At 45.1% G+C, this 27,573-nt stretch overlaps 1 protein-coding gene across 2 annotated transcripts; it reads right to left on the reverse strand.

Annotated features, from left to right (window-relative positions):
• Positions 1-685: 685 nt before the first annotated feature.
• LOC130592422 (transitional endoplasmic reticulum ATPase-like) lies at positions 686-26,552 on the reverse strand. Of its 2 annotated transcripts, none has more exons than XM_057396690.1 (17): positions 26,345-26,552; positions 19,897-20,008; positions 19,338-19,510; positions 17,260-17,402; positions 13,973-14,103; positions 12,148-12,279; positions 11,557-11,659; positions 9,339-9,472; positions 8,957-9,092; positions 7,715-7,827; positions 6,998-7,162; positions 6,767-6,889; positions 5,478-5,690; positions 3,880-4,188; positions 2,030-2,185; positions 1,531-1,685; positions 686-1,120 (listed from the first exon to the last, which is right to left on the reverse strand). In XM_057396690.1, exons 1-17 carry the CDS (start codon positions 26,359-26,361, stop codon positions 1,015-1,017), a joined length of 2,421 nt encoding a protein of 806 aa, XP_057252673.1. In that variant the 5' UTR covers positions 26,362-26,552; the 3' UTR covers positions 686-1,014. The 2 variants fall into 2 exon arrangements, with proteins under 2 accessions (XP_057252673.1, XP_057252674.1); XM_057396691.1 differs by lacking the exon at positions 26,345-26,552 and adding an exon at positions 26,179-26,210.
• Positions 26,553-27,573: the final 1,021 nt, after the last annotated feature.

Genomic DNA, 27,573 nt, shown 5'->3' on the forward strand with positions numbered 1-27,573 from the left:
AGCCCATTTTTAAGTTCAGAGAAGAGAAAATAAACCAAGGATCAAGGCAGCAACCTCTAAGTAGAAAAGGATAAGAACCACAATTGGAACCCAACCACTGAGTATGAGGCACAACAAGGGTCAAGCTGGCAGCAGAGAGCCATGCTTGCCATCAGAAACCCAAAGGCATACATGAAACAGTGCAGAGGAAGGAGGAAGTCTCTCCACAGAGCCTGATAAGCAGTGCTGCTGCAGCATCAGAAGCTACCCTCTTCCCTGATCACAAACTCCAGAGACAGCCTAAGAGCTCCCCTTGTGCCTGCCTTCAGGCAGAGCAGATGAAACAGGGAGTGCTAGACAAGTTCTTTGTTGCAGAGGAGCCAAACCAGCAGGAGACCTGACAGCTCAGGGCCAGCATCAGAGAAGCAAGAGATATCTGCTACCTCTCTTACTTAGTGCTTCTTGTCAATTAGGGCAGGGGAGAAAACTGCCAAAACAATTTCTTCTGTTAATGGGCTAAGAGGCATAAGAATGAAGAGCAACCTCAAACGCACCAGGGAAACACACATAGATGGGATCTACCAGACTGAGGAGTGCTCAGAAAGCATGTGAGACACAGGGTTAACAGGCAGCAGAAACTACACTGCACCAGTCCCCCACAAAGGAATTGCAAGGGCCTGCTTAGAGTTTCATGGGATTTTTTTATTGTTTTTGTAGGGTTGTGGTTTTTTTTTTTTTTATACAGGCTAGCATTATACTCTTTATTAAAGCTGCTGATTCTGCCACATAAACTAAAATGGAAATTTCTGAGAATTTAAGTTGGTTCCCCTCCTTGTTAATACACTGTCTGCCTCCCAACTGAACACTGGTCTGGATTTATGTTTGCAGAAAACATCCCCCATACAAAGTCTGACATGCAGCTTACACCATTCTAACTGAGGAATGAAGAACCTAAGAGTTCACTGAACACTGGATTTTTTTTCCTGTACAATGTGGCCTGATGTAGGGTTTGGTCCACAGAGGACAGACAGCAAGTTAACCGTAGAGATCATCATCATTGTCTTCACTGTACACGTTGCCCCCGCTGTTGCCTCCTGTGCCTTGGCTTGGACCAGCACTGCCCTGGTTACCTGATGGGAACCTGTATGCAGTGGTGCAGAAGGGGAGAAGAGATGCTGTTCAAAAGCCTCCTCAAAAAGTTCAGCACAATGACCTCCCCTCCACACCAACACCCCAGTGCCAAGTAGGACAGGCAGGAGAAATGGGATGAGGCCTTATGGCAAGTCACACAAAAGGCTTAAACAGCTGCTGGATGTCACTCATGTTAAAGGAAGAAAGAGTTGACAGACTTCAGGAGCACTAACAGAGCAGTTACAACCAACCTGCAACACAGCCTACACCTGCTACATGCTCAGCTAGCTGCTGTACATGCTGGGGAGAATGGGAAAATGCAGTGGAAGAGGGAATTTGTTACCCAGAATCCAGCAGAAAGCTGTCTCAGTACTCTGTTCTGGGGCTGGCTGAGCTATACTGCCCTCCCCCTATGGTTACCTGAAGCTGCCAAAGCCACGGCTCTGCTGTAGAGTCTGTGCAAACATCTCGTATTTCCTGATGTCATTGTCACTGACAGAGCGTCGAGCAAAGCGCATGGCCTCCTCAAAGTGATCCCGGCGGATCTCAGGAACTGGGTCATCCTCCTCCACTTCCTGCAGTGGGACAGAGGGCCCAGGTGAGCTGTGTGCCCAAATTCTGCAGCCCAACAGCTGCTCCCATCCTCCCTCTAGGCCAGGATGCTCCAACACCCACCAAAGTAGGGGACACTGGGGCAGACTGAGCTGCAGCAGGGGCCTTCTGAGCAATGCTGACAATGAGGCACCCCAGGAGGGCCTCAAGCACCCACAAGATGAGAACAAAATGCTCCAGCTCCATGCTCTATGCCGAGAGCCCACTCATCCCTATCTGAGGATTATGGACAGAAACATATCCTGTCTCATACATGAGCAGAGGTGAGCTGCCTTGTCTCATGGAAAGCTCAGAGTGCCCCACTCACCATGGCAGAAGGGTTGGTCTGCCTCTCTCGTTCTCGTCTGATCTCACTCTCAATGGACTCACGGATGGCCAGTTTGCAGGCACGCTGGCAAATTTCTGTCAGGTCAGCCCCCGAAAAGCCATTGGTCATCTTAGCTAAGAAATCCAGGTCAACATCCTAATAAAAAAACAAAACAAAACAAAAACAAAACAAAAACCCACCAAACCCAAAACCACACACAAACAATCAAAACCAACCAACCAAAACCCAGAAAACCCACCAAAATGCAAGCAGACAAAAAAAAACCAACCCAAAACAAACAAAAAACAAAACCAAAAAGAAACCAAAACCCAAACAAACAACAAAATCCAAACAACACACACACACAAAACCAACAAATCAACAAAACAAAAAAAATATCCCAAACCAAAGAGATGCCTGTCCTTTACACCTTGCACCCTCATGCAACGAAGGGGGGTCTTTAAATCCCAGGGTATCAACATGCTACCTTAACTTTGGCCAATTTGGAAAAGATGAGCTGATAAAAGGCTCTTGCTTTTGGGGAAAAAAACTTAACCACATAGAAAGGCAGGCCACACTCCCCACACACCCAGCAAGACCCTGAGAAGCAGCTGTAAATCACAGGATGGTTTGGGTTGGAAGGGACCTTAAAGATCATCCAGTTCCTACCCCCTGCCATGGACAGGGACACCTTCCACTAGACCAGGTTGCTCCAAGCTCCATCCAAATTGGCCTTGAACACTGCCAGGGATGGGGCAGCCACAGCTTCTCTGGCCAGTGCCTCACCACCCTCATAGTAAAGAATTTCTTCCTAATATCTAATATAATCTACCCTCTTTCACTTTGAAACCATTACTCCTCATCCTACCACTACACACCCTGAGAAAGAGTCCCTCCCCATCTTTCCTGTAGGTCCCCTTTAAGTACTGTAAGGCTACAATAAGTCTCCCCAGAGCCTTCTTTTTTCCAGGCTGAACAAGCCCAGCTCTCTCAGCCTTTCCTCATAGGAGAGGTGCTCCAGCCCTCAAAGTATCTCCATGCCCTCCACTGGACTTGCTCCAACAGCTTCATGTCCCTCTTGTATTGTTGCCCCAGAGCTGGACACAGAACTGTGGGGGGAGGGGGGTCTCACAAGAGCAGAGTAGAGGAGGAGAATGCTTCTGCACTGTTCACACTCAAGAAGAGGCAGGTTGATGTGTGGATTTAGGATACGATTTGCTCAGGTCTCAGCATTAGAAGTCAAATGAAACAGACTGGAAACTGAGATGTGCCACAGGCAGACCAAGATAACCAACCTCCTCCTCCTTCCCCTCAATCAAGGGAGTAGTACTGTGACCTCTGAAGCTTTCCTTCCCAACAGCACCTAAAAAGATAAGCTTAGCATGAAAGAGCTTGAGCTCTCAACTTGACTGCTTTTCCCGATTAACCATCAGTTGCATTATTGCCTGCTCCCCAGGCAAGGGAAACAGCTCTTGCCTATGACGGAGTTCAGCAACAATTAACTCCAATGGTTCCTCTTCAATTTCCATTTCCTACCCATTTTTTTACATTTACCTTTCTTTCAGAGTACGAGAATATTTTCCATCTTGCCATAACAGGCTTTCCTGTTTCCACATCATGGGCAGAACTCTACATTATGATAAAGACCTGCTATGCTTACACACCTAATACCTAGTCTCAGAGCTCAAGCCTCTCCCTAACTCTTAATTTCCATCCTTCAGGGACTGAAAGCTTCCCAGCTCTGTACTGCATGGAGCAGTCACCAGCCCTCTACTCTATCCCCAGCTTGTGAAGAGCACATGCAGCACACAGGAAACCCAAGCCAGACATGGTCAGGGTGCAGGTCCTACCTTGGCAACTGGTGATTTCCTCAGGTTGGCTTTAAGAATAGCCACCCGGGACTTCTCATCAGGCAAGGGGATGTAGATGAGCTGATCCAGGCGGCCAGGGCGCAAGATGGCTGGGTCAATGATGTCTGGCCTGTTGGTGGCACCAATGATGAAGACATTTTTCTTGGTGGACATGCCATCCATCTCTGTCAGAATCTGGTTGATGACACGGTCTGCAGCACCACCACCATCGCCAATATTCCCACCTCGAGCCTTTGCGATGGAGTCTAGCTCATCAAAGAAGAGCACACAAGGGGCTGCTTGGCGGGCCTGCAAAAAGCAACCGGAAACTATTACTCCATGTTAATACCACCCAGCAAAGAGTATGCTGATATCACACTAAGCCTACCCTACCATTAAAGCAGCTCAGGGGAGTACCAGAGCATTGCTGCTTCAAGGAGAGCTTGAAGGAACTGCTCCAAAACAGTCTCCTGCCACACAAGCCCTCAATTAAACTCTCCTGGGCAACAAGATGAATTTCCCCAAAGTTAGGAGCATTATAAAACAAGCAGAAGGGTGGTAACTCCAATGCCTAGAGGAAAAGCTGGAGCTAAACTGCCTGGACCAGAACTCTCCTTGCAAGATCTGGGGATGTCAACTGGTTATTTAGGCACTCAAGTATCAGTAGGTGAGATATATGAAATGGAAGGGGGAAATCCAATCATTGTCTTCAGCTATCTAATGGATAGATATAGGAAAAAGGGAGCCAGATCCTTCTTCAAGATGCACAGTAAAAAGATGAAAGAGCACAGGCACAAATGACTGCAAAGAAAATTTCAGTTAGAAATAAGGAAAAAATCTTTAGAAAGAGCTCAAATACTAGCACAAGGCCTAAAGAGATCAGGGATTCTCCAGCCTTAGCACATGTTCAGAACATGAGGCCCCAATTTCCAAGTTGTCTTCCTGCTCTGGATAAATAGCTTGACCCAATGGCCTCTGAGCTTCCCTCTCAATTTAAATTTTTCTCCCTCACTCTCCTTACAATTTTGCTTTCAGCACCTTCCCTGACCACAGGAGTGAGGATTCTCAAGATAATCCATGCAGGTACCTTCTGGGACAGGAGGTCACACTATCTATGGGGTAACTGGGCAGTAGGAGTGAGCTCCTTTCCAAGCTATATATATTTCAAGACAAGAATGGAATAGAATATTTCAGCTGAAAGGGACCTACAGTGATCATGCAAGTCCATCTACAGAAAAATAAGAACCCATAGTATGTTTTGAAAGTATGTAGGTGATGGTTAATGAGGTGCCAAAGTAAGTTTTCAGGGATGTGGAGAATATCTATGCCATCCTAATGCTAGCCTCACTGCTAAGATACTGGGACATTTATCATCCTGCAACAACAGATACAAATTACAGCAGGATTATTTATTTAAATAGTTATGTTGCCAAAGAGAATTAATTCCCTAACATCAGGAAAGCAGCCTCTGCTCTTGGTGCAAGTGGGGAAAACACAAAATACACAAAGAACTAGGCCAGTAAGACAGGTGCATCAGAGACAATGCTTTGGGGGTATCTCAGCACAAACGTAGTACAAGGAGTAGAAGATACACTTACCTTGTCAAAGATCTCACGCACATTAGCTTCAGACTCGCCAAACCACATGGTGAGCAATTCTGGCCCCTTGATGGAAATGAAGTTTGCCTGGCATTCATTAGCAATGGCTTTGGCTAGCAGCGTCTTACCACAGCCAGGTGGCCCATAGAACAGAACCCCTTTTGATGGGGTCATGCCAAATTTGAGGAACTTGTCTGGGTGCTCCACAGGATACTGAACAGGAACAAACCAAACAAAAACCTCTCAATGAGCCAGAACAGGTCTGTACCTTAGAATCACAGAATGGTTTAGGTTGGAAGGGACCTTCAAAGATCATCTAGTTCAACCTCTTCCCTGCCATAGGCAGGGACATCTTTTACTAGATCAGTTTTGTTTCTGCTCCTACCAGAAACACTGTGATATTTCTGTTAGGTTAAGCACAAGATTCTGCCTGCTCAGTGCCACTGGAAATTTTAAATGGACATTGGTTTGAAAAGCACCACAGCTAAATTGTAAAGCTGCCTTAAACAGTCTACTTCCACCTACAAACTAAGTACCAGTTCAGGTAGTTTTCCAGCACATTTAACCTCAGCTTCACTCTGCCCTGCAGAAGCAAAAGGTAACAGCTCATTATCTAACCCATTTGCTCTGCCCTCCAGAGACAGGCAAGATGTCTAATGTGAGCATTTATTCTCTACAATAAAGTCAGAGATATTAAGACTGAAAAGTAGATTCTTTTATTCACAGACAGGCTGTTTATACAGTGCCAATTGAAAGCAGGGGCATATCAAATCCAAACCACCCAACACTGGCAGGCACTAGAAGTTTCTACAAACCATTCATGACTTTGTTCTAGTCTCTCCTTCCATAGGAGGCTTCAAAATTACTTCTCACCTGTCCCTATGCTAACACTGATTGGAAAGCACTTCAGGGGCTCTTGGTATGAGAATTTTCATCCACTTTCTGGCATATAAAGCCATCATGTAACAAGATTCTCAGCAGTGGTCCCACTGCTGGTCTCCACTTAAGAGAAGCAGAACTGCTGTCATTTCTGCATGTAGCAAAACACCCACCCAAGATGCCACTGTAGACTCAGCTAAGGAAAGCCTAATGCTGCCTCCCAGCACCTTCCTCTGCTAAAGTTTACTAAGATGGAACAGCATGGTATTTTCAGTCCATTACAAGAAAATACCATAAAAACTCTGCATTTACCCTGTTCACAGCCCAAACAGCAATGTGGAGAGTTTCTGAATTTTATTATAAAATTATTTTTCAATCCGACTAGGAAAAACTCTGTTGGAAACCCCTACCTGTACAAGTTCCTGGAGTTCTCTCTTTACATCTTCTAAACCACCAATATCTTCCCAGGTAACTTGTGGCACCTCCACCACAGTCTCCCGAAGAGCAGAAGGATTGCTCTGGCTCAGAGCCCACTATCATTAGAGGAAACAGCATTATATAAATTATAACACGTTATGTTCACACACTTCAGATAAGCAATTAGACACTGCACCCAAAAGAAAGGGGTGCTCCTGCATTACCCTGAAGTCATCCATGGTCACAGCCAGCGAGTTCATCACTTCAGCATCAATAGTTTCATCTTCTAGGTCTATGAGATCCATTTTCTTTCTGATAGCCTGAAGAGCAGCTTCTGAGCAAAGAGCAGCCAAGTCAGCACCAACATGGCCATGAGTCTCATTCGCCACCTGAAAGAGGAGCACTATGACTCACACGGATACAAGCAAGCACTCTGCAAAGGCAATGGTTTGGTCACTCACCCAGAGGTGCAACAAAACACAGGACAGGAGCATCAGTGCTCTGCTGCAAATTCAAGACAAGTGCCATCACATATTTAACAGGCAAAGACACTGCTGTTCCACCTCCTATTTAGATCAAAGCTGCAACTGGAATTCAGATGGTGTGCAGAAAGATAACTCTAAGGACTGCAGTTCTTCATTCAGGACAGAGATTACAGTAACCATCCAGTATCACCATAATGTTCACCCAGCTCTGTGAAGCACTGTTTGAGGCTTGCTTTATTTTTAAAGAAAATGACACAGCAAACAAATCCAGGAGGACAGGCACTTCCAGACTGGACTGATACACATTTCACTTGGTCATGCCATTCTTCACTAGTAAGTGAGGATTTTTGGTCACTGGTAAACTAGTTAGAAGGAAGCCCAGAGATCATACACTTGCCCAGTTTCATGTTGTCCTAAATGAGCAGAGACAAGCTTTCCTAAGAGCATGCTACTCACCTGTTCCAGATCCACATCATCAGCCAGTTTCATATTTTTTGTGTGGATCTGCAGGATCTCCAGGCGCCCAGTGGCATCTGGGATGCCGATATCTACCTCTCTATCAAAACGACCTGGGGAATACAAAACATATGTTGAGCTGCTGATTCTGTGAACTAAAGGTTCTGCAGCTGCTGCCTTCCTCTGACAGAGGAACATGATGATGAGCCACAAACACATATGATTTCAGAAAATGCCAGAGCTTTGAGTTTCTCTGCAGCATTTATCAGCACAGCAGCAGAGTCAGATTAGGGAAGGAGGAAAGGCTTTAACCATTTAGGGAAAGGGAGACTACTATATAAACCAGAGTTCAAGATTATACAAACACAGATGTTTTCTGTTTTGCTTCCCCTCCCCTGAGACTCATTTATAGAAAATATGCTTCCCCTAACCAACATACCATGAGACATTTTTGTTTATTTCTACCTTTGTGTCCTCCGCACAGAGGAGAAACACACAAATACCAAGACTTAATTTTTCAGAACTTTCATAGCAGTACCCAAGTGGTGAAAAATATGAATTGCCCCAATATCTGGGGAGGCAGGAAGCCTACATATTACTGCAATATTAACTAAGGTATGTACACCTATCATTTTCCTCTAGCCATAGCTGTGCATTCAAACACCTCACTACACATTTAAGAGGCCATTTTTTCCCCTCAAACATGACTTTACCAATTGATCATTCACACTGCAAAGTTTCAAAAACCTGAATCTCAGAAACTACCAGTCTTCTCATCAATCAAAAGAGGAATTGGACAATTCAGAGCCTTCTGCAACCCGAGAGATTAAGTGTTTAGTCGTGAAATAGCCTCGCTTAATTGATGAAGTGAAAAAGTGTGCAGTCCGCAAAGTATTTTGTTATTTCTACAAGTTCTAACCTAATAAAGCACAGAAAATGATACCCAAGGCTGGAAGCCTAGAAATGAATTTCAAACAAGTAGCTGGAGACAATTCAATAGTTTAATGTAACACACAGATAATGTTTAATATTAATTTCTGCTCAAACTTTCCAAGGCCCCTGAAGCATAGCTCATAACAAAATATCTATTACACACATACAAAAAAAAAAACAACACACCAACACGCCCAACAAACAAACAAACAAACAAAAAAATCAAAACACCCCCCCCCCCCCCCCCCCCCCCAAAAAAAAAACCAACACAACCCCAAAACAAGCAAACAAAAAAGCAATTGTGGTTACCGAATCGCCTGAGTGCTGGGTCAATGCTGTTTGGCCTGTTGGTAGCTGCCATGACAATCACATGTGCTCTCTGTTTCAGTCCATCCATAAGAGTCAACAGCTGAGACACTATGCGACGTTCCACCTCTCCATGTGTCTATGGAGAGAGAAAGTAATTATTAGACCAAAACCTCTAAAACACAGCACAGGAGCTAGTACTGTACCAGAGCAGACCGATACAACAAACATGAAATAGATCAGATTGTTCCAATATCCAACTTCTGACACTCAAGTGAACTCAAGCATTAAGTTAAATACTACTTTACGCTGTAGCCAAATGAAGATTCACATCAGCCACTACCAAAAAAGATGTACTCCTTTACTTTCTACAGGCTTTCTTTACCTTCTCTCTCTTAGGAGCAATGGCATCTAGTTCATCAATGAAGATGATGGCAGGAGCATTCTTCTCTGCTTCTTCAAAGGCTTTCCTCAGGTTACTCTCAGACTCACCAGCCAGCTTGCTCATGATCTCAGGACCTGAAAGAGAATAACAGCACTGTGGCACCCAGAAGAGAGGCAGTTAGCTGCAAGGCATGCAGCTGAATTTTTTTTAGTACAATGTTCACATGGGAGTATCTATATTTCAAGCCAAAGCAAATGAAAAGTATGCTTCTAAGAGATCCAAGAAAAAGAAACTTGACCCTCAGGAGTGCAAAGCCACTAGCTGACTAAAGGGCACCAGCTGCAGAGCCACTGTAAAGGCAGGTACTAAGAGTGTTTCATTACAAGTAACATGCCAATTCATAGCAGCTCAATCTACAACACTGCCTGCAGCTCTAGGCTTGGGACCAACAGACAGAGAACACATCATTAATTCTGACAATGTTATTTTTATTACACAATAAAAGAACAAATTTCTAAAGTACTGTCCGGCTCACTGACATGCAGTGACACCTTCAGTCTCTCTTCATACAGGAGGTGCTCCAGTCCCCTGATCATCCTCATGGAACTGTTGGAACAAGTCCAAAGGAGGGCCATGTCCTTTTTATGTTCAGGATACTAGAACTGTACACAGTGCTCCAAGTGAGGACTCACAAGAGCAGAGTAGAGGGGCAGGATCACCTCCTTCAACCTGCTGGTCACCCTCCTTTTGATGCAGCCCAGGATACAGTTGGCTTTCTGGGCTGCGAGCGCACACTGCCTGCACATGTTCATTTTCTCATCAACCAACATCCCCAAGTCCTTCTCTGCAGGGCTGCTCTGAATCTCTTCTTTGCCCAACTTGTAGCTGTGCCTGGGATTGCTTCAACCCAGGTGTAGGACATTGCACTTGTCATGTTTAAACTTCATAAGGTTGGCATCAGCCCACCTCACAAGCATGTCAATGTCCCTCTGGATGGCATTCCTTCCCTCCAGCGTACCAACCGAACCACACAGCTTGGTGTCATTGGCAAACTAGCTGAGGCCACACTCAATACCACTGTCCATGTCACCAGCAAAGATGTTGAACAAGACCAGTCCCAACACCGACCCCTGAGGGACACCACTTGTTACTGGTCTCCAGCTGTACATTGAGCCATTGACCACAACTCTTCGCCTGAAGCCATCCAGCCAGTTCTTTATCCACCAAGTGGTCCATCCATCAAATTGATGTCTCTCCAATTTAGAGACAAGGATGTCATGCCAGACAGTGTCGAACGCTTTGCACAAGTCCAGGTAGATGACGTCAACTGCTCTACCCCTGTTCATCAGTTCTGTAGCCCCACCACAGAAGGCCACCAAATTGGTCAGGCAGGATCTCCCCTTAGTAAAGCCATGATGGCTGTCACCCAGCACCTTGTTGTTTTTCATGTGCCTTAGCATGCCTTCCAGGAGGATCTGCTCCAAGATTTGGCAAGGCACAGAGGTAAGACTTCCCGGTCTGTAGTTCCCTGGGTCATCCACTTTCCCCTTCTTGAAAATGGGAATTATATTTCCCTTTTTCCAGTCATTGGGAACTTTACCTGACTGCAATGATTTTTCAAATATGATGGCCAGTGGCTTAGCAACTTCATTTGCCAGCTCCTTCAGGACCTGCAGATGGATTTCATCAGGTCCCATGGACTTGTGCACGTTCAGGTTCTCAAGCACATCTTGAGATATAAAGCAAGTCACTTTCCTACCACTGCTCACTGCTATGCTGTGCCATGTACTCCTTTGCTTTGACCTTCATGGGTTTAAGTGACTGAAATCAGAAAACCAGCACTACTCCTTTTCCAAATACCTGCTGACAGCAACAGAAACCAGTGTCCTGCACCCATACAGAACAATCTCACCCACTTCATTCCTAGCTCTGCCTTCACCAACATAAATGAACACTCAACCAGACAAACTCCAAGTCCCTGCATCACAAATTTGTCTTTCCAACCAGCCTGCTACAAAACAAGTCTAGCTTAAGGGAAGTGCCACTACAGATACTTCCACACAAATGGCCTCCAAGTATCCCCAGAGCACACTTCAAAGAGGTAAGGAAGGATGTCAGGGATAATACGTGGCTCTTCAATCCCTATTAATACCATTCATTATGAGATGGATGAATGAGTACACAGCAGACCTGGGGCCAAAGCAGCCACAAAACTTACCATTGATCAGGAAGAAGAAAGCCCCTGTTTCATTGGCCACTGCTCGGGCAATCAGTGTTTTACCAGTTCCAGGAGGACCATACAGCAGGATCCCACGTGGAGGCTGAGGACAAAGGCAAAGAACTTAGGTGAAGAGCTAGTATCTGAATGTCTAAGTACCTTCACAGTGAAATACTAAGCATTTGATAAAGCCAGTCCAAAACCGTGATGCAAACTCATGCAACAGCCGTCATCCCAGCACTGCTAATCAACACCTTCACTACTTTGCATGACTCGCAAACAAAAACCTTGCCAATAAATGACAGCACTGATTCAAAGTATCCCTCTGCTTTGCAAGTTGCCAGTACTTTAATGTGTCCAAAACATGTAAGGAAATACTTTCCTAACACTAGCATTAAAACAAAACAAAGCAAACACTACCTCCCCCCCCAAAAAAAACAAACAACAAACAATCACAACACAAAACCAAAAAAAACAAAACCAGCAACACCCAAATTACTTCTTCCCCTCCCATATCTTGTAAACCTCTAACATCAAAAGTCATCCACAAGGGCCAGCCCACTCACCCACATGGTGCACATGGGGACTTACCTTCACCCCTATGGCCTTAAAGAGTGCAGGGTGTCGGAGGGGAAGTTCAACCATCTCTTTGATTTGAGCCAGCTGCTTCCGGCAGCCACCAATGTCATCATAGCCCACTTCATTCAGTGACTCTTCTTCATCCTACCCAGAAGGAAACATTTGAGTGAAAACAATACTTCAATAACCCCTTCCAGTCTATAGAACCCAGGAATGTGGGTTTTTGTTTGCTGCTATTTCTTTGCTGTCTTGAGATTCTCACTTTCAAGTCTTCCTGGTGTCTTCTACAATTGTTTCTTAGTTCTCCCTTCCCAGACATGCAAAGGGAAATGCCTGCACATGCCTACACCTCACTGAAGCATATCCTCTTGAATAAAAGCCTCTACTGCCAGGTTCCCTACAGACTCCAGAGTAAAACAAGCTCTGAAACCTTCTGATGTGGTTAACAAAGATAACAATAGACAATGAAGCCCAGTATAAAATATACTTATTCTTTAAACTCTAAGTGATATTTCTAATTACTTGACATACCCCAGCTACCATAGAGTTCCTCAACATAGTGTTTTCATTTGGGACTGTCTCAAATTAAGAGAAAATGTTAAGATCCAGATGTGCAGATAAGACCAACTGTAACCAACTCTTTCAGTATCCATTCATTTGGCTGTCCAGATCTCTACTGGCCTTTGTTATCTGTAACATTAGGCAACACTAAAATGATAAAACAACACAGCCTGGAATCTCAGAGGGGTTTCAGTCCAAGCCCCACAAACAGGAACTACTACTTCAAAGCAGGTTGCTCAGGGTCTGGCTCTATCAAGCACTGAAGGTCTCCAGGTCTGGAGATTCCTGCCCTCTCTGGACCTTGCTCCAGGGTTTGGGGAAGTCTTTTTCCCAATATCTATTGGGAATTTCCCTTGATCCAGCTTGTGCCATTGCCTCTAGTCCTGCCCCTGCGCACAGCTCTCTCAAGAGCCTGTTTATCTACCCCTTCCCATCAGGCAGCTGCCAGTAAGCCTGCCTCTGCCTTCCCTTTTCCATGATGCGTCAACCCACTCTCCCAGCTGCTTCTCCTTCATTCCTTGGCTGAACTTGATCCCATCTGTCTCTGCTGTGTCCTGAAGAGCCCAAACTGGACTCACCCAGTGCCCAGTCATAGTCTCACAAGTGTCAAAGAGAGGTGATTTTTCCACAAGGTAGTTAACTACAAATCATCATTCACCCTGACTTGCAGGTAGTAAAAAGGAACTTACTTTATGAACTATACAACCACCTTGGCTCATTTCTTTCAGATTTCCTACTCTGTAACAGTAAGGTGGCCAAGACCTGACAGACAATCCACTCAGGCTGCCTCAAGGTTGGTACACTCAAGGCTAGATACCTTAAGGGACTGGGGGGGAATAATAATAAAAATATTAAAAACCATTTAGAGATTTCAAGTTTCTCACTGAAAAAGTACTAATTGCTTTATTTTCACATGGCATGAAATTTAGCACTCCCTGCTATGGACTGAGGGAACTTTAGAATTAAAAGATGAATCTAAGTACAGAATGAGATATCGGGAAGCAGATGCAAAGCCAGCTACTGCCAAAGTATAGAATCTCTTTAGCAAACCTAAGCATTGGTGCTTTCTCAGCATCTAAGGAAGGATACGGGAAGCCCATTTCTCTGGCTACCTTCAGCAGCAGCTCATCACCTGAAACCAGATGTTTTAATCATTATATTAAATACGCAAAATGCCAAAACAGGAACTGCAAACACTGCTGCTCTCAAGGACTGACACTAAAACAGATTTCAGATGGGGGGACTCAGTAGAACCACACAGCAGGATTCTGCTCACCTCTCGTTTGATGGGCTCTCCTTCACAATGGATCACTGTGTCTGGAGCCACAATGCAGTAAGGACTTGGATCTGTCTCCACCACTTTGAACTCCACTGCACGCATCCCTCCACGCACTAAGAAGATGTCACCTGTAAAACCCCACACTTCAGTAGCCTGCTGCAACAGATGTCTGAAAAATGTCAACCCTTATACTACTAGCAGCCACAGAGGACTAGGAAGTGGGTTACATAGACATATACTACTGGCATTTTTAACACTGCTCTGCATTCCTAACTCAAAAGCTGCATGTACTGTAACTACCCAAGCACCTGAAGTTCTCAAATTTCATCCAGAAACAAACAGCAAACAAAACCAGCACACAACAGGAAAGAACACTGCTTAAATAGAATATAAACACAAGGAATAACATTTCTTTTCCACTCAGTTTCAATTTAGCATTTCTAAAACAGGCAAAAAGGCCCAACTTAATAAAAAAAAAAAATAATTGTTATAACTAGTTGTTACTAATTGCCTCCAGAAGCAGAATTATATATAATACTGCACTATGACTCCTGGTTAAACTGGGCTATAGAACCTGTATAATTTCAACTGGTGTCTATACTGAATTAGAGTCAAAGAATCACAGAATGGTTTGGGTTGGAAGGGACCTTAAAGATCATCCAGTTCTAACCCCCTGCTACGGACAGGAACATTTTCCACTAGACCAGGTTGCTCAAAGCTCCATCCAACCTGGCCTTGAACACTTGCAGGGATGGGGCAGCCACAACTTCTCTGGGCACCCTGTGCCAGCGCCTCACCACCCTCATACTAAAGAATTTTTTCCTAAAATCTCATCTCAATCTCTGTCAGTTTAAAGCCATTCCCCCTTGTCCCATCCCTACAGGCCCTTGTCAAAAGTTCCTCTCCAGATTTCTTGTTGCCCCCTTTTAGGTATTGGAAGACTGTTATAAGGTGTCCCCAGAGCCTTCTCCAGGCTGAACATGCTCAGCTCTCTCAGCCTGTCTCCATAGAAGAGGTGCTCTAGCCCTCAGGGCATTTTCATGGCCTCCTGTGGACTGGATCAAGTAGGTCTGCATCCCTCTTGCGCTGGGGCCCCCAGAGCTGAACACAGTACTCCAAGTGGGGTCTCACAAGAGCACAATGGAAGGAAGAATTGCCTCCCTTGACCTGCTGGTCACACTTCTTTTGATGCAGCCTAGGACATGGTTGCTTTCTGGGCTATGAGCACACCCTGCTGGCTCATGTTGTGCTTCTCATCAACCAGCACCCCAAGTCTTTCTCCTCAGGGTTGCTCTCAATCCATTCTCATCTCAGCCTGTATTTGTGCTTGGGATTGCCCTGACCCAGGTGTAAGACCTCGCACTTGGCCTTGTTGAACTTCATGAGGTTTGCGCTGGCCCACCTCTCAAGCTTGTCAAGGTCCCTCTGGATGGCATCCCTTACCTCCAGTGTATCAACCAAATCACACAGCTTAGTGTCATCAGCAAACTTGCTGAGGGCGCACTCAATCCCACTGTCCATGTTGCTGACAAAGATGTTGAACAGGATCGGTCCCAACACTGACCCCCAAGAGACACCACTAGTCACTGATCTACACTTGGACATCGAGTTATTGACCACAACTCTGAGTGCAACAATCCAGCCAACTCCTTATCCACCAAGTGGTCCATCCATCAAATCCATGCCTCTCCAGTTCAGAGACAAGGATGTCATGTGGGACAGTGTCAAATGCCTTGCACAAGTGCAGGCAGACGACATCAGTTGCTTTTCCCTTACCCACCAATGCCATGGCCCCATCTTAGAAGGCCACCAAATTGGTCAGGCATGACTTGCCCTTAATGAAGCCATGTTGGATGGCACCAATCACTCCCTTATTTTCCATGTACCTTAGCATGGTTTCCAGGAGGATCTGCTCCATGATCTTGCCAGGCACCAAAGTGAGACTAACTGGGCTGTAGTTCCCTGGGTCTTCCTTTTCCTTCTGAAAAATGGGGGTTATATTTCCTTTTCCAGTCAGCAGGAACTTCAACAGACTGCCACAACTTCTCAAATATGATGGATAATGGCTTGTCAACTACATCTGCCAGTTCCCTCAGGACCCACAGATGCATCTCAATCAGGTCCCATGGACTTGTGCACCTTCAGGTTTCTTAGATGATCTCAAACTTGATCTTCTCCTACAGTGTGTGATTCTTTAGTCTCCCAGTCCCTGCCTTCTGCAACATGGGCAGTATGGCTGGAGCTCTTGCTGGTGAAGACCAAGGCAAAAATGTCATTGAGTACCTCAGCCTTCTCCATGTCCCAAGTAACTAGGTCTCCCATTTCCTTATGGAGAGGGCCCACATTTTCCCTCATCTTCCTTTTATCCTCAATGTACCTACAGAAGCTTTTCTTGTTGCCCTTAATGTCCCTGGCCAGATTGAGTTCTGTCAGGGTTTTAGCTTTCCTAACCTAATCCCTGGCTGCTTCAACTATTTCTTTGTTCTTCCCAGTCTACCCGTCCTTGCTTCCACCCTCTGTAGGCCTCCTTTTTACACTGGAGTTTCTCCAGGAGCTCCTTGTTCATCCACGCAGGCCTCCTGGTGTTCCTGTCTGACTTTCTCTTTGTCAGGATGCATCGCTCCTGAGCTTGGAGGAAGTTATCCTTGAATATTAACCAGCTTTCTTGGACCCCTCTTCCCTCCAGGGTTTTATCCCATGGTACTCCACTAGGCAGATTCCTCAAGTTTCCAAAATCCACTCTCCTGAAGTCCAAGGTAGCCAGCTTGCCGCACACCCTCCTAGCCTCCCTAAGGATCTCAAACTCCACCATCAGGATCTATTTGTTCCAGCAGAAGTGCTACTAGCATTACTCTAAAAGTATATTTGTTTTTTTATGCACTCTCCCAGTTATTAAATTACTTTGAAAAAGTGAATTTAGTCAGGGTGCCAGCAAGTATATCTAGTCAACTGATTAATATTCAGGCAACTCCACAATCCCATCAAGTGGAGAAAAATCTCATTAAACAGAGGTTCTACCTGAACCTTTTCTGATGCTCTCCCATCCCATGTAGCAAAAAAACTGTAAGAGAACTATCAAGATGCTCTGCCAGTCAGCAACAGATATTACCCTTTCTTCTGAAGATTAGGAAAAAATTAAACCAGCACCAGGAAAGTCTCGCTTTTCAGATGTCAGTCTAATGCTTTGTGGAGATCTGTGCAAGCTTCTAGAAATTCTCTTTATTCAGTCTCAGTACTAGCCCACAATCGCTGCCTACCAGGACTTTAATAACAGGGCCTATTACCTTTCCTGATAGGTCTGTATGCTTCCAGGAAGTATGGCTTGAGATAGACTTCAAACAGATTCCCTGTGATCCCTTCTACTGTGTCATCAATTGGCAGCACATGTATACGTTTGCCATATTTCACATCTGGGCAAGGCTGGATGCTGCAACAGAAGAAAACTCCAGTTAACCGTATCATCCTGGACATATACCCTAGTCTGGAAAAGACAGTGATGTCCCTTCCCAAGCCAGTACAAATGCCAGCAAAGCCCCTCCAACGCCCTGGTGAGGCTTCCTGCCTGCATAACAATGCTGACAGGGCAAAAATCATGCCCATCAGAGCATTAATATTGACAACACATGCCTTAACTCCTTCACTCCTCTCAGCCCTACCCAAAACTGCTGGGGAGTCTCATACTTTCTTCCTACCCCCTGCTTTTTTGTAGCCCCCCTCACCATCCCCAAGGCACATTTACAAATTACTAATGTAGCCTCAAGACCTGTGAGAGGCATAAGCTAACTTTTGTTTCAACAAGGAGCTACTGCTGAACCAACTGTAAGGGTTGGTACAGGGTTGGGTCTCTCTCTAAATCAAAATTTCAGCTATTATTTTACAGTGTAGGCAAACAGCCTACTGTAGCAAAACCTCAGAGTACCAAGCTGTGGCAGAGGCAGAAAGCTCAATTGGGTTTGACAGCTAAGAAAAGCCTACATGGAACTGCAGTTGAGCATGCAACTTCTCATATGCTACTTTGTTTGAGACTCTTAGAGTCTTTTACCACATGCTTTACAGAGAGGATACAGCAGAAGAGTAAAGGAAAAGACAGACTGCCCTAGAAGGAAAAGTTTACAGACTACAAGCAGGAAGCAATTAATGCATGAGCCTGGATTTTGGCAGAAATCAGGCCACAGAAAGTCACACAGTAAGTACTTAAAGATCAGCAAGAAAAACTTTGAGGGTAAGAGGTATGAATTTTCTGACCCTTGCAACAAAGCTAAGACAACCAGTAGCACATCTGGAATGCTAAGAACCACTACAGACAGTCTCAGAAGGGGAGTGCACAACTGTCACACTAGAAATTATTCCAACAGTAATGTCACATCAGGTTAAAGTAAGGATTCACTTTTATTTTAAATCCAGACTGGCTCAAAGCACTGTTCTTTTCCAACTACAGTGGTGTTTAAAACTTGCATTTTCTAGCAGTAGAGAGACAGGTGGAATAGACTTGTTCCTCTCCTCTACAAAGTTCACATGAAACACATTTGGCATTTAAAGATTATTCCAGATATCACCCCAGGAAGTCTAGTGTCAGAAACCAGGCTCAAATTTTCCCAGAACATGCACAATATTCCAGATTAGGAAGATGTTCAACCCTCACATATTTAAGCCTGCAAATTAGCTTTTTTATATTTAAGAAATGCTCACGTTTCCCACCTCCCCACTCCCATCATAGAATGGAATCTGCCTCCTATAAACCAAGATGTTTACTTCAGTGCTTTCCCACTACCTTCTGCAAATGCTGCACAAAATTCCTGCAACAATGTCAAAGCATTCCTAATTTTAAAATTATTTTATAACAAAAATTGGAATATAAACAACCCTAGAGGACTTTTAATCTTGCTATTTGACTGCTTCACGTTTCTGTCACTCACTTCTAGCAAGTTTTAACTTCTGTTTGTCATAGGGCAGCTCAGTGCTTGAGCTAACCCTACTGTGGGATCAATTACAATGTTGCTTACAGCTTTCCACAGTTAACTTTGTAGACATAAAAAATTTAGACATGAAAAATTTGTGAATTCATTTAACAAAATAAATTTGGGAAGATGACTGTGACAACAGTGGGGTAATAGAACAACTTAATTTAATGACAGGACCTGGGCTCATGAAGGTCCTGAAGAGACTTCAAGAATCTTTAGCATAAATTTTTTAGTACTAATCTACAAGACACACGCTTGAACAGATTTCGGTGATCTCCTCTGGAAGATGTAAGAATAATTCCTGCAGGCTCCATCTCTGCTACAGACCAAATCATTTTGGACCCAATGCACAAATTATTTAGGACACACAGGGATATGCAAGTTAGCAAACGAGTTCTAACCTGATCACGTCACCCAGGCGCACTCTCAGGTTGTTACGAACAACCCTATTCATGCGAATCTTTTCATCTGAGCAAGTATCATCTGACAGAACAATACAGACTGCTTCTCTCCTCTTCTTTCCTTTTAGCAGAACAGTGTCTCCCCTGAACAGCTGCAATTCATCCATTTTTGCCTGCAAACAATAACAGCATAGAACAAGCTTTTGACAAAACAAGAATTCAAGCATTTGAAGGAGAGTTACTTGACTTTGTAGAATTATATCTTGGAAGCAATATACTAGATCTATAAAGGCAGAGGCTCCCACTACACCAGTCAAGAGCTAATCCTGAAGCCAGACTAAGGGCATAAATTCATCTGAAACCTAAAAGTTGAGAATCAAAATATATTTTATCATGGAAGAGTGTTAGAAAACAAGACAACCCACCTCCCTCACTTGTAACTGCTGCAGCTTCCGACACAAATACTTAGATTCATGTTGAAAAGTTACAACTCAAATTAATAGACAGCAACAGCTTGCATATTACCAGATTAAATGCTTTGCTTTTATAGATTACACACCTGGGACAGTGACACAACACTGTTGTCTTCATTGATGGCTTCATCAACAATTAACCGATTTGGCCTGTTCTTCTGCTTCAGAATTGCAGTTGATAAGTCATCCGCTTTAGAACTGGCAAAGAAAACAGAAGTTAATGAGTCCAAGTAATATTGCTCCCCCCTTTCCAGCCACCCCACTGTTTTGTTCTCCATTTTCTACCCGCTTCTTTGTTGTATTGTCTTTCAGAAACTATTACTGTTTGTAAGACAAAGAAGAATATTATTTCTAGGCATCAGTTTCAGGAGTTCAAAGCAGAATATTTTCTGTCACTAAATATAACTACTTTACTAGCCTCAAATGGAAATAGCTATGAAGCGATCAGTGAGATGTTGCTGACTGTAAGATGTTTTGCCCAAAAGAATTAGTCAGACTCATCTGAAATCACATGTAACCACCACCACCAAAAGAAAAGTTCAATTCTATTTCATGTCAAATCCCAAATAAATAGGGGAATTAAAAGACAATGATGCAGCTCCCCTGACAGGAAGAGTTGTAAGAGTTTAGCCTGTCAATGCCTATTAGTTAAACCTAGCAAGCCAGTAGAAATATTCAAGTGTTCATGATTTTTATATATATATATATATATATAAATAAAAGCACCTTTCCATAATACCTTCACAGGAGTCACTGCAGTTCTAGCCCACTATGCCACAAGATATAGGACAGATAATTCATTTGCCTTGGCAAAAGGGAACACATCAAACATCAAGGAAATGGAAGAAAGGCAAATTATTTACTTCAAAATCTAATACAGCAATCAATTCACTTCATGAAATAAACTTGAACCAACTGATTCCCAAAGGAGCTCCTGGAAGTTGTACATCAGCCAGCCACAACAGCAGCAGACTCTTGTAACTTCCCCTGGTGGGCATCTGACTACTCTCTCAAAGTAGTCCAGATGTGCCAGTGACTAATGTCAGAATAGAAAACTTGACACGGTTTGGTTTGATTCTCACCAAAAAGAACACAAAAAGTCTTCCTTTGTCCTAAGCAAGCAGCAAGCATCAGCAAAGAGTAGGAAGCTTTGTGGACATCAGCGTTGGCCATACACTTCGGCTCAATTTCAATGTTTTATGGAAAAAAATAACCAGAAATTAAACCTTGAGTGGTTGCAGAGCAAGCAGCTACACAGCATGAACACAGACTGTGGCAACACTGCATTACTTGGCATGCTTACTGCATTTTTAAGTGTATCAGAGAGAGGTAATATACCTACAGAGTGTTATGTTAACCAAGGTCCCCCTACCCCTCAAAAAAGATTTTTCCAAAACAGACTACATGGTATTGACTCCTTTCTTTGTCATGTAAAAGGGGGAACACCACCAAGCAAGCTTATGAGAGCAACCAGCTTGTTTCCAAAAGATTTTCAAGCTTTGCATAAGCCCTGGCAGCATAGGAAATATGTCATAAATGAAAGGCAACATTATTTTAAATTAACAATAGAAGTTGTAAAACATGTCTTTCCAGGACCGCCAGCCTTTTTCCTCTCTTGATTAAAGAGTGCAAGAGGTAAGAAATTGACAACCATCCCTTTCAATAACCATGTGAGATGTTACAGATCCATTCTCTAAACCTAAAAAGACACAAGACAGACTGCTGGACACATCTAGAAGGAGCTCATGAATTCCATCTTTAACCTAATATGCGGTCCTGGTAAAGCCTTAAAAGTTCTGGGATTTCCAGGAAAACTAAAAGCACAATAAGAAAACTGAAAAAGAACACATTGTCGGTGTCGTGGTTTAAGCCCAGCCGGCAACCCGGAAACTATGCATCCACTCACTCACTCCCCCCCCCCTTCCTCCCCCCACTCCTGGAGGGATGGGGAGGAGAATCAAAAGAATATAATTCTCATGGGTTGAGATAAGAACAGTCCAGTAACTAAGGTATAACACAAAACCACTACTGCTACCACCAATAATAATAATGATAACAGAAATAACAAGGGAAGAGAATACAACTATTCACCACCTGCCAACTGATACCCAGCCCGACCCGAGCAGTGATCTAGCCTTTCCGGGTAACTGCCCCCAGTTTTCCATCGTGGGCATGACATGCTGTGGTATGGAATACCTCTTTGGCTAGTTTGGGTCAGGTGTCCTGTCTCTGCTTCCTCCTGGCTTCCGGTCCTCCCTGGCAGAGCATGAGACTCAGAAAGCCCTTGGTCAGAGTAAACATTACTTAGCAACAACTAAAAACATTGGTGTTATCAGCATTGTTCCCAGGATGAAAGTCAAAAAAAACAGTACTGCACCAGCTACTGAGAAGGAGAAAAAATGACTGCTACTGCTGAACCCAGGACAGTCAGGTATCCTGGTTTCAGCTGGGATAGAGTTAATTTTATCTTCCTAGTAGCTGGTACAGTGCTGTGTTTTGGCTTTAGCCTGAGAACAATGCTGATAACACACCAATGGCTTTAGTTGTTGCTAAGTAATGCTTACCCCAATCAAGGGCTTCCTTAGTCTCTCATGCTCTGCCAGTGAGGAGGGGCACAATAAGCCAGGAGGAAGCAGAGACAGGACACCTGACCCAAACTAGCCAAAGAGGTATTCCATACCACAGATGTCATGCCCAGTACAGAAACTGGGGGGAATCACACAGAAGGGACTGATCACTGCTCAGGTCGGGCTGGGCATCGGTCAGGAGGCAGTGAGCAATTGTATTGTGCAACGCTTCTGTTTACTGTTGGTTTGCATTTGTTTGTTTGTTTTTTTTTTTATAGTTTTCTCTCTCTCTGTGAGGTGCTTTGAGAAATGGCTGAATGGCAGAGTTCAAAGGGTTATGATCAGCAGAGCAGAATCCAGTTGGAGTCTTGTAGTCGGTGGCATTCACCAGGGAACAATACTGGGTCTTGTCTTATTCAACTCACTTATCAGTTACCTTGAGCAAGGACTAGAGTGTACCCTTAGCAAGTTTGCTGATGATATAAAGCTGGGGGGCAGTGGCTGATACACCCGAAGGCTGTGCTGCCACTCAGTGGGACCTTGAGAGGCTGGAGAATTGGGCAGAGAGAAACTTAATAGGTTCAACAAGGGCAAGTGTAGGGTACTGCACCTGGGGAGAAAGAGCCCCAAGTACCAGTACAGGCTGGGGGCTGACCTACTAGAGAGCAAGTCAGGTGAGAAGGACCTGGGAGTATTGGTGCATGCTGTGTTGACTATGAGCCATCAGTATGCCCTTGCAGCCAGGAGGGCCAATAGTATCCTGGGGTGCATCGGAAGGAGTGTGGCCAGCAGGTCAAGGGAGGTGATCCTCCCCTTCTACTTGACACTGGTGAGGTCACATCTGAAGTACTGTGTCCAGTTCTGGGCGCCTCAGTACAAGAAAGACAAGGAGCTACTGGAGAGGGTCCACCAGAGGTCACAAATATGATCGTGGGTCTGATCATCTTTTTTATGAGGAGAGACTGCAGGAGCTGGGCCTGTTTAGTCTAGAAGAAGAAACTGGGAGGGTATCTCATTAATACATACAAATATCTCAAAGGTGGGTGCCAGGAGGATAGTGCTAGACTCTTTTCAGTGGTGCCCAGCGACAGGACAAGAAGCAATGGCCATAAACTGAAACACAAGAAGTTTCACCTCAACATGAGGAAGAACTTATTTAAATTGAGGGTGGCAGAGCACTGGAACAGGCTGCCCAGGGGGGTTGTGGAGTCTCCCTCTCCCAGAGACATTCTAAACCTGCTTAGACACATTCCTGTGTAACTTGCTCTAGGTGGCCCTGCCTTGGCAATCTCCAGAGGTCCCTTCCAACCCTTATGATTCTGTGAAAAGCTTGGAGGCATTACAAAAACAGAATAAAAGTCTCCAAGTAACAGCATGCATACATCTATATGTGTGGGGTTAGCTTCAGTTATCTGGCCTGATAGTTCTGCAAAGAAGCAAAGGTGTTAAGAAATTACATGACAGCTACACAGGACAGTGATGTTATTTCTCCTACTGACAAGTGTAAGGACTTGGACAGAAAAGCACTATCCATTTTCCAGTAGCAATTCAGAATATCATCATCACCATTTGTCCTCATTGCATCTCTTTGGGGATTCCTCATACTGTAACCGAGATGATGAAGGAAAATATGTCTGTGCACCTCAACCACGCTCAGACAATCCCAGATATCTATGCATCAGGAAAGGAGAGCCCAAACTGAAAATACTAAGCAGGAAAGTATAAAGAATGGGTTGGGGTTCTCTCCTGCCAACTTAACTACATGTGTTGATAAAATTTAGCAAAGTGCAGGACAGAGCTAACCTAGGAAACTCCTAAAGCTCCTCAATAATTTTCCCATCAGAAAGCCTAGTGCAAACCCCTCTACTCACCCCTTTTGTCAGTTCCCTCACACACTTTCTCTCTCTCTCTCTCTCTCCTTTCTTTCACTAACCCAACAGAGGTGAACTGAACATAAAATGTATCTTCAGAGCTGTTTTGGAATTAAAAGGAAAGTCTAAGCTTGCATCAAGCCTGACTCTAGACAGAAGCCAGAAGAGGACATAATGGCACAGCTAATGCCCAAGCTTGCATATTAAAGCATAAGACTTAAATAAAACTGAAGCAAATATGTACTCACCCTAAAGGCCAACAATAACGGGTTCTCCATTTCCATTCTCAGCCCCCTTTCTCTCTCAGTAAAGCAATCCAATAGCCCCATTTGACACAGGGAAGAGGTGGGGAGGGACATTTTACAACTTATATTACTTCATTGTTTATCTCTGTGCCAGAGCTCCCCTTGTTCAGCATACAGTAATGCCCAGAAGCTATGCACTGTGGTGGACAGTATGAATAGGTCAGAAAGTATTTATTGATTCTTCTGAAAATTACTACCAATCGCCAAAGCTCCACATGAAGTAGGGAATTAAGTTGCTCCTGCAAGTCTATGCTAAATATACAATACCAACTCAAAATGATTCCAGCTTCAGTAACAAAAGTGAAAAGTCATGCCTTTTGTATACTGGTGTGCCATTTTATCAATACTCTCATGAACTTACTTCCTAGATAAAACCTGACAGTAGTTTCTTACCGCCCTGAACATCCATGTTCTAGACTGAACTACTTTCCCCATCTAAGTATTAAATAAATAAAAATCCATAAAACATTTTATGCACTGAAGCAAATGAGTGAAACATCTGATGACTGCAGCCACTTACTGAAACAGCACATAACAACCAAGCAGTGAGTTCACCCACTCTCAAAATGCCAAGTCCTCAGTTTCAGACAGGTATGCACATGAAGATGAGAATCTCTTCAGAAACCACACTCTAATAGCTCTTGCAATGCTACTCTCTGTGCTAAAGCTCAGTTCAGCAAGATGGCTGCCAACAGCATTGACACAAAAATTACAACTAAAAAGGCAAATGTTTTCCAGTTGCAGAGTAACTTCTGTTGATTCCTACATGGTGAGAACAACTTTGCAAAAGTAGAAATTTCTTTTTAAAGAAACTGTTCACCTTGCTCAGACTCAAAACATGTCTTTGAAGCCATCACTTCCATCACAAGCTCTACTAGGAACACTAAACTATTGGCACACCTCGCTGGAACTGATTTAGTAGGACCAAGTAGGTCTAATTTGCAGGAGTTGCAAAAGGAAAGAAGATACACCACGGACACTTTCTAAAGGGACTGAAAGTGCCTCTGGCAAGGCCAACAAGTCATTTGAAATATTCTTGGATTTGGAAATTCTCTTCAGGCTCTATTCTTACTCCTCTCAAACGGCAATGAAGTGGCTTGCACATGTAGACTGGGAGCTGAAAGATCAGCATTACTTATTTTTAAGGAGCACAAAAAATGACCCTCAGCGTGGAACTGAAAACAGTGAGGCAAGACTCTGGAAACGAAAACATAGCCGACTGCCTCAGCTGCCACAGCGGCCAGCCCGGCACAACATATCCGGCCTCTTCGAATACTAGCCCCGACCCGAGGGCAGCTACGGGCCTGTGGGGAGGAGACCAAGACGTGCCTCTCCCCCGTAGCTGCCCCACCAGCCTCTCCGCCGCTTTCAGGGAACCTGGAAGACAAAGCCCTCCCTGGCTGAGGCCTATCCCAGGGTGGACGGCCCCAGGCGAGGCCACAGCCAAGGCCACCGCGGCAGGCCCGACCTAGCCAGGCCTCACCCCCCTCATGACTCGACACATCCCGGGGAGGCACGCCCGAGGGAGGGGGCAAGGGCAGCAACGCGTGGGGCCCCCCTACGGGCACACGTCTGACTGGGCGCGCGCGAGGAGCCGCCTATCCCCCTCCCAGCCCCACTCCCACCTCCTCAGAGCCTGCATGACACAGCGGGACCAACGCCGGATCGAGCTCGCCGCCGGGCCCGGCCTGGGCAGCGCAGCGCGGATGCAGTATTAGGAGAAGCAGGCCGAACCAGGCCCAGCACGACTAGCCCTAGGCCGCGGCCTGCCAGCGGGCGGCCCACACTTACTCGGATCCTGAAGCCATGGTGCTGGGGGAGGGAAAGGGCCGAAGGGAAGCCGAGAAACAACGAGTGGGCAATTGCGAATCTCGGACAAGCTCGCAGCAAAGCTCGACGCTTCACGCTGACTGAACCTTAAAGCCGACTCATCAAAAGAGGAAGCTCCGTCTCGTGATGTCGCACCCGCCTAGCAACAGCGTACAACTGACCAATCGGAAATTCCGCCTGGTCAGCACCTCAGCCAATCGAGAAGACGGAATTCTCTCCCTCCCTCCTTCACTTCACCTCTCCTTTCCCTTCCCTTCCTAATTGTCGCGAGCCAAGCACAACACTCGTCAGCCAATCAGAACATTGCCCCCTGCCGTGGCTGTTCTACAGGGCGACATAGGTCGGGCAGCCAATGGCAAAATTTCACTAATGGGAAAATCCAGGCCGAAAGTCTCACCATGACGCCATCCGGGTAAGCCTCGCTTCGTTTGCAGCCGAGGAAAGAGACGTGCGCGGGGAAGGTTTGCGGTTGATGAGAAGGAGTGAGAGGTGAGGGCTCGGGGAGCAGCCGGAATTCGTTGAGCGCATCTGGGTTCAGCCGGTTGGGCTGCGCGCGTGGGTACTGGCAAGTGGGCTTGGTTTGGTTCTGTCGGGGGTGGTCTTGGGACGGCCTCGGTGAGGCTTTGGGGGAATGCTCTCCAGAGGCTTCATTTCCCTGATATTTTTCTCTTTACCCTTTCCCCCCTGCCACCCCCCCTCCCGGGCAGGGCTCATGCTCCCAGTTGTCCTAGCATAACCCTTGCCCCATCAGGGGTCTGAAGTTCTGGCTCCCCTTGAACCATCTGAAACAGCCCCACTCTCATGATGGCCCCAGTGCTCATGATTCACTGCCCTCCAAGCACTGCTTCCTGGTCCGTTTGAGTATCCACGCCTGGGTGACATTTCTTTAGGGGCAGAAACATTGCTGAAGCCAAGTGGTACTGCACCCACAGCCCTGACCCTACTCACATCAGGGGGCATCAGATGTGTCTGATGCCTGTTCTCAACCATCTGGCACTGACAGGCACTCCCTTGTTTTCTCCTAAGTGCTTACAAATAATTTAATTACCTGGTGCTCTGTTCCAAGGAGCCAACTAGTACTGTGAGAAATATGCTCAGCAATCAAAATTTTACAGACAAAAATTGTGAAGCAAAGAGCCCTTTAATAGCAGCATACTGGGTGCATCATCCACGGACAGATGAGCACACCT

Source organism: Pezoporus wallicus, unplaced genomic scaffold, assembly GCF_028554395.1.
Source record: "Pezoporus wallicus isolate ANWC-B61680 ecotype Strahan unplaced genomic scaffold, APGP_CSIRO_Pwel_v1 contig_7668, whole genome shotgun sequence".
NCBI classification, from domain to species: domain Eukaryota; kingdom Metazoa; phylum Chordata; class Aves; order Psittaciformes; family Psittacidae; genus Pezoporus; species Pezoporus wallicus.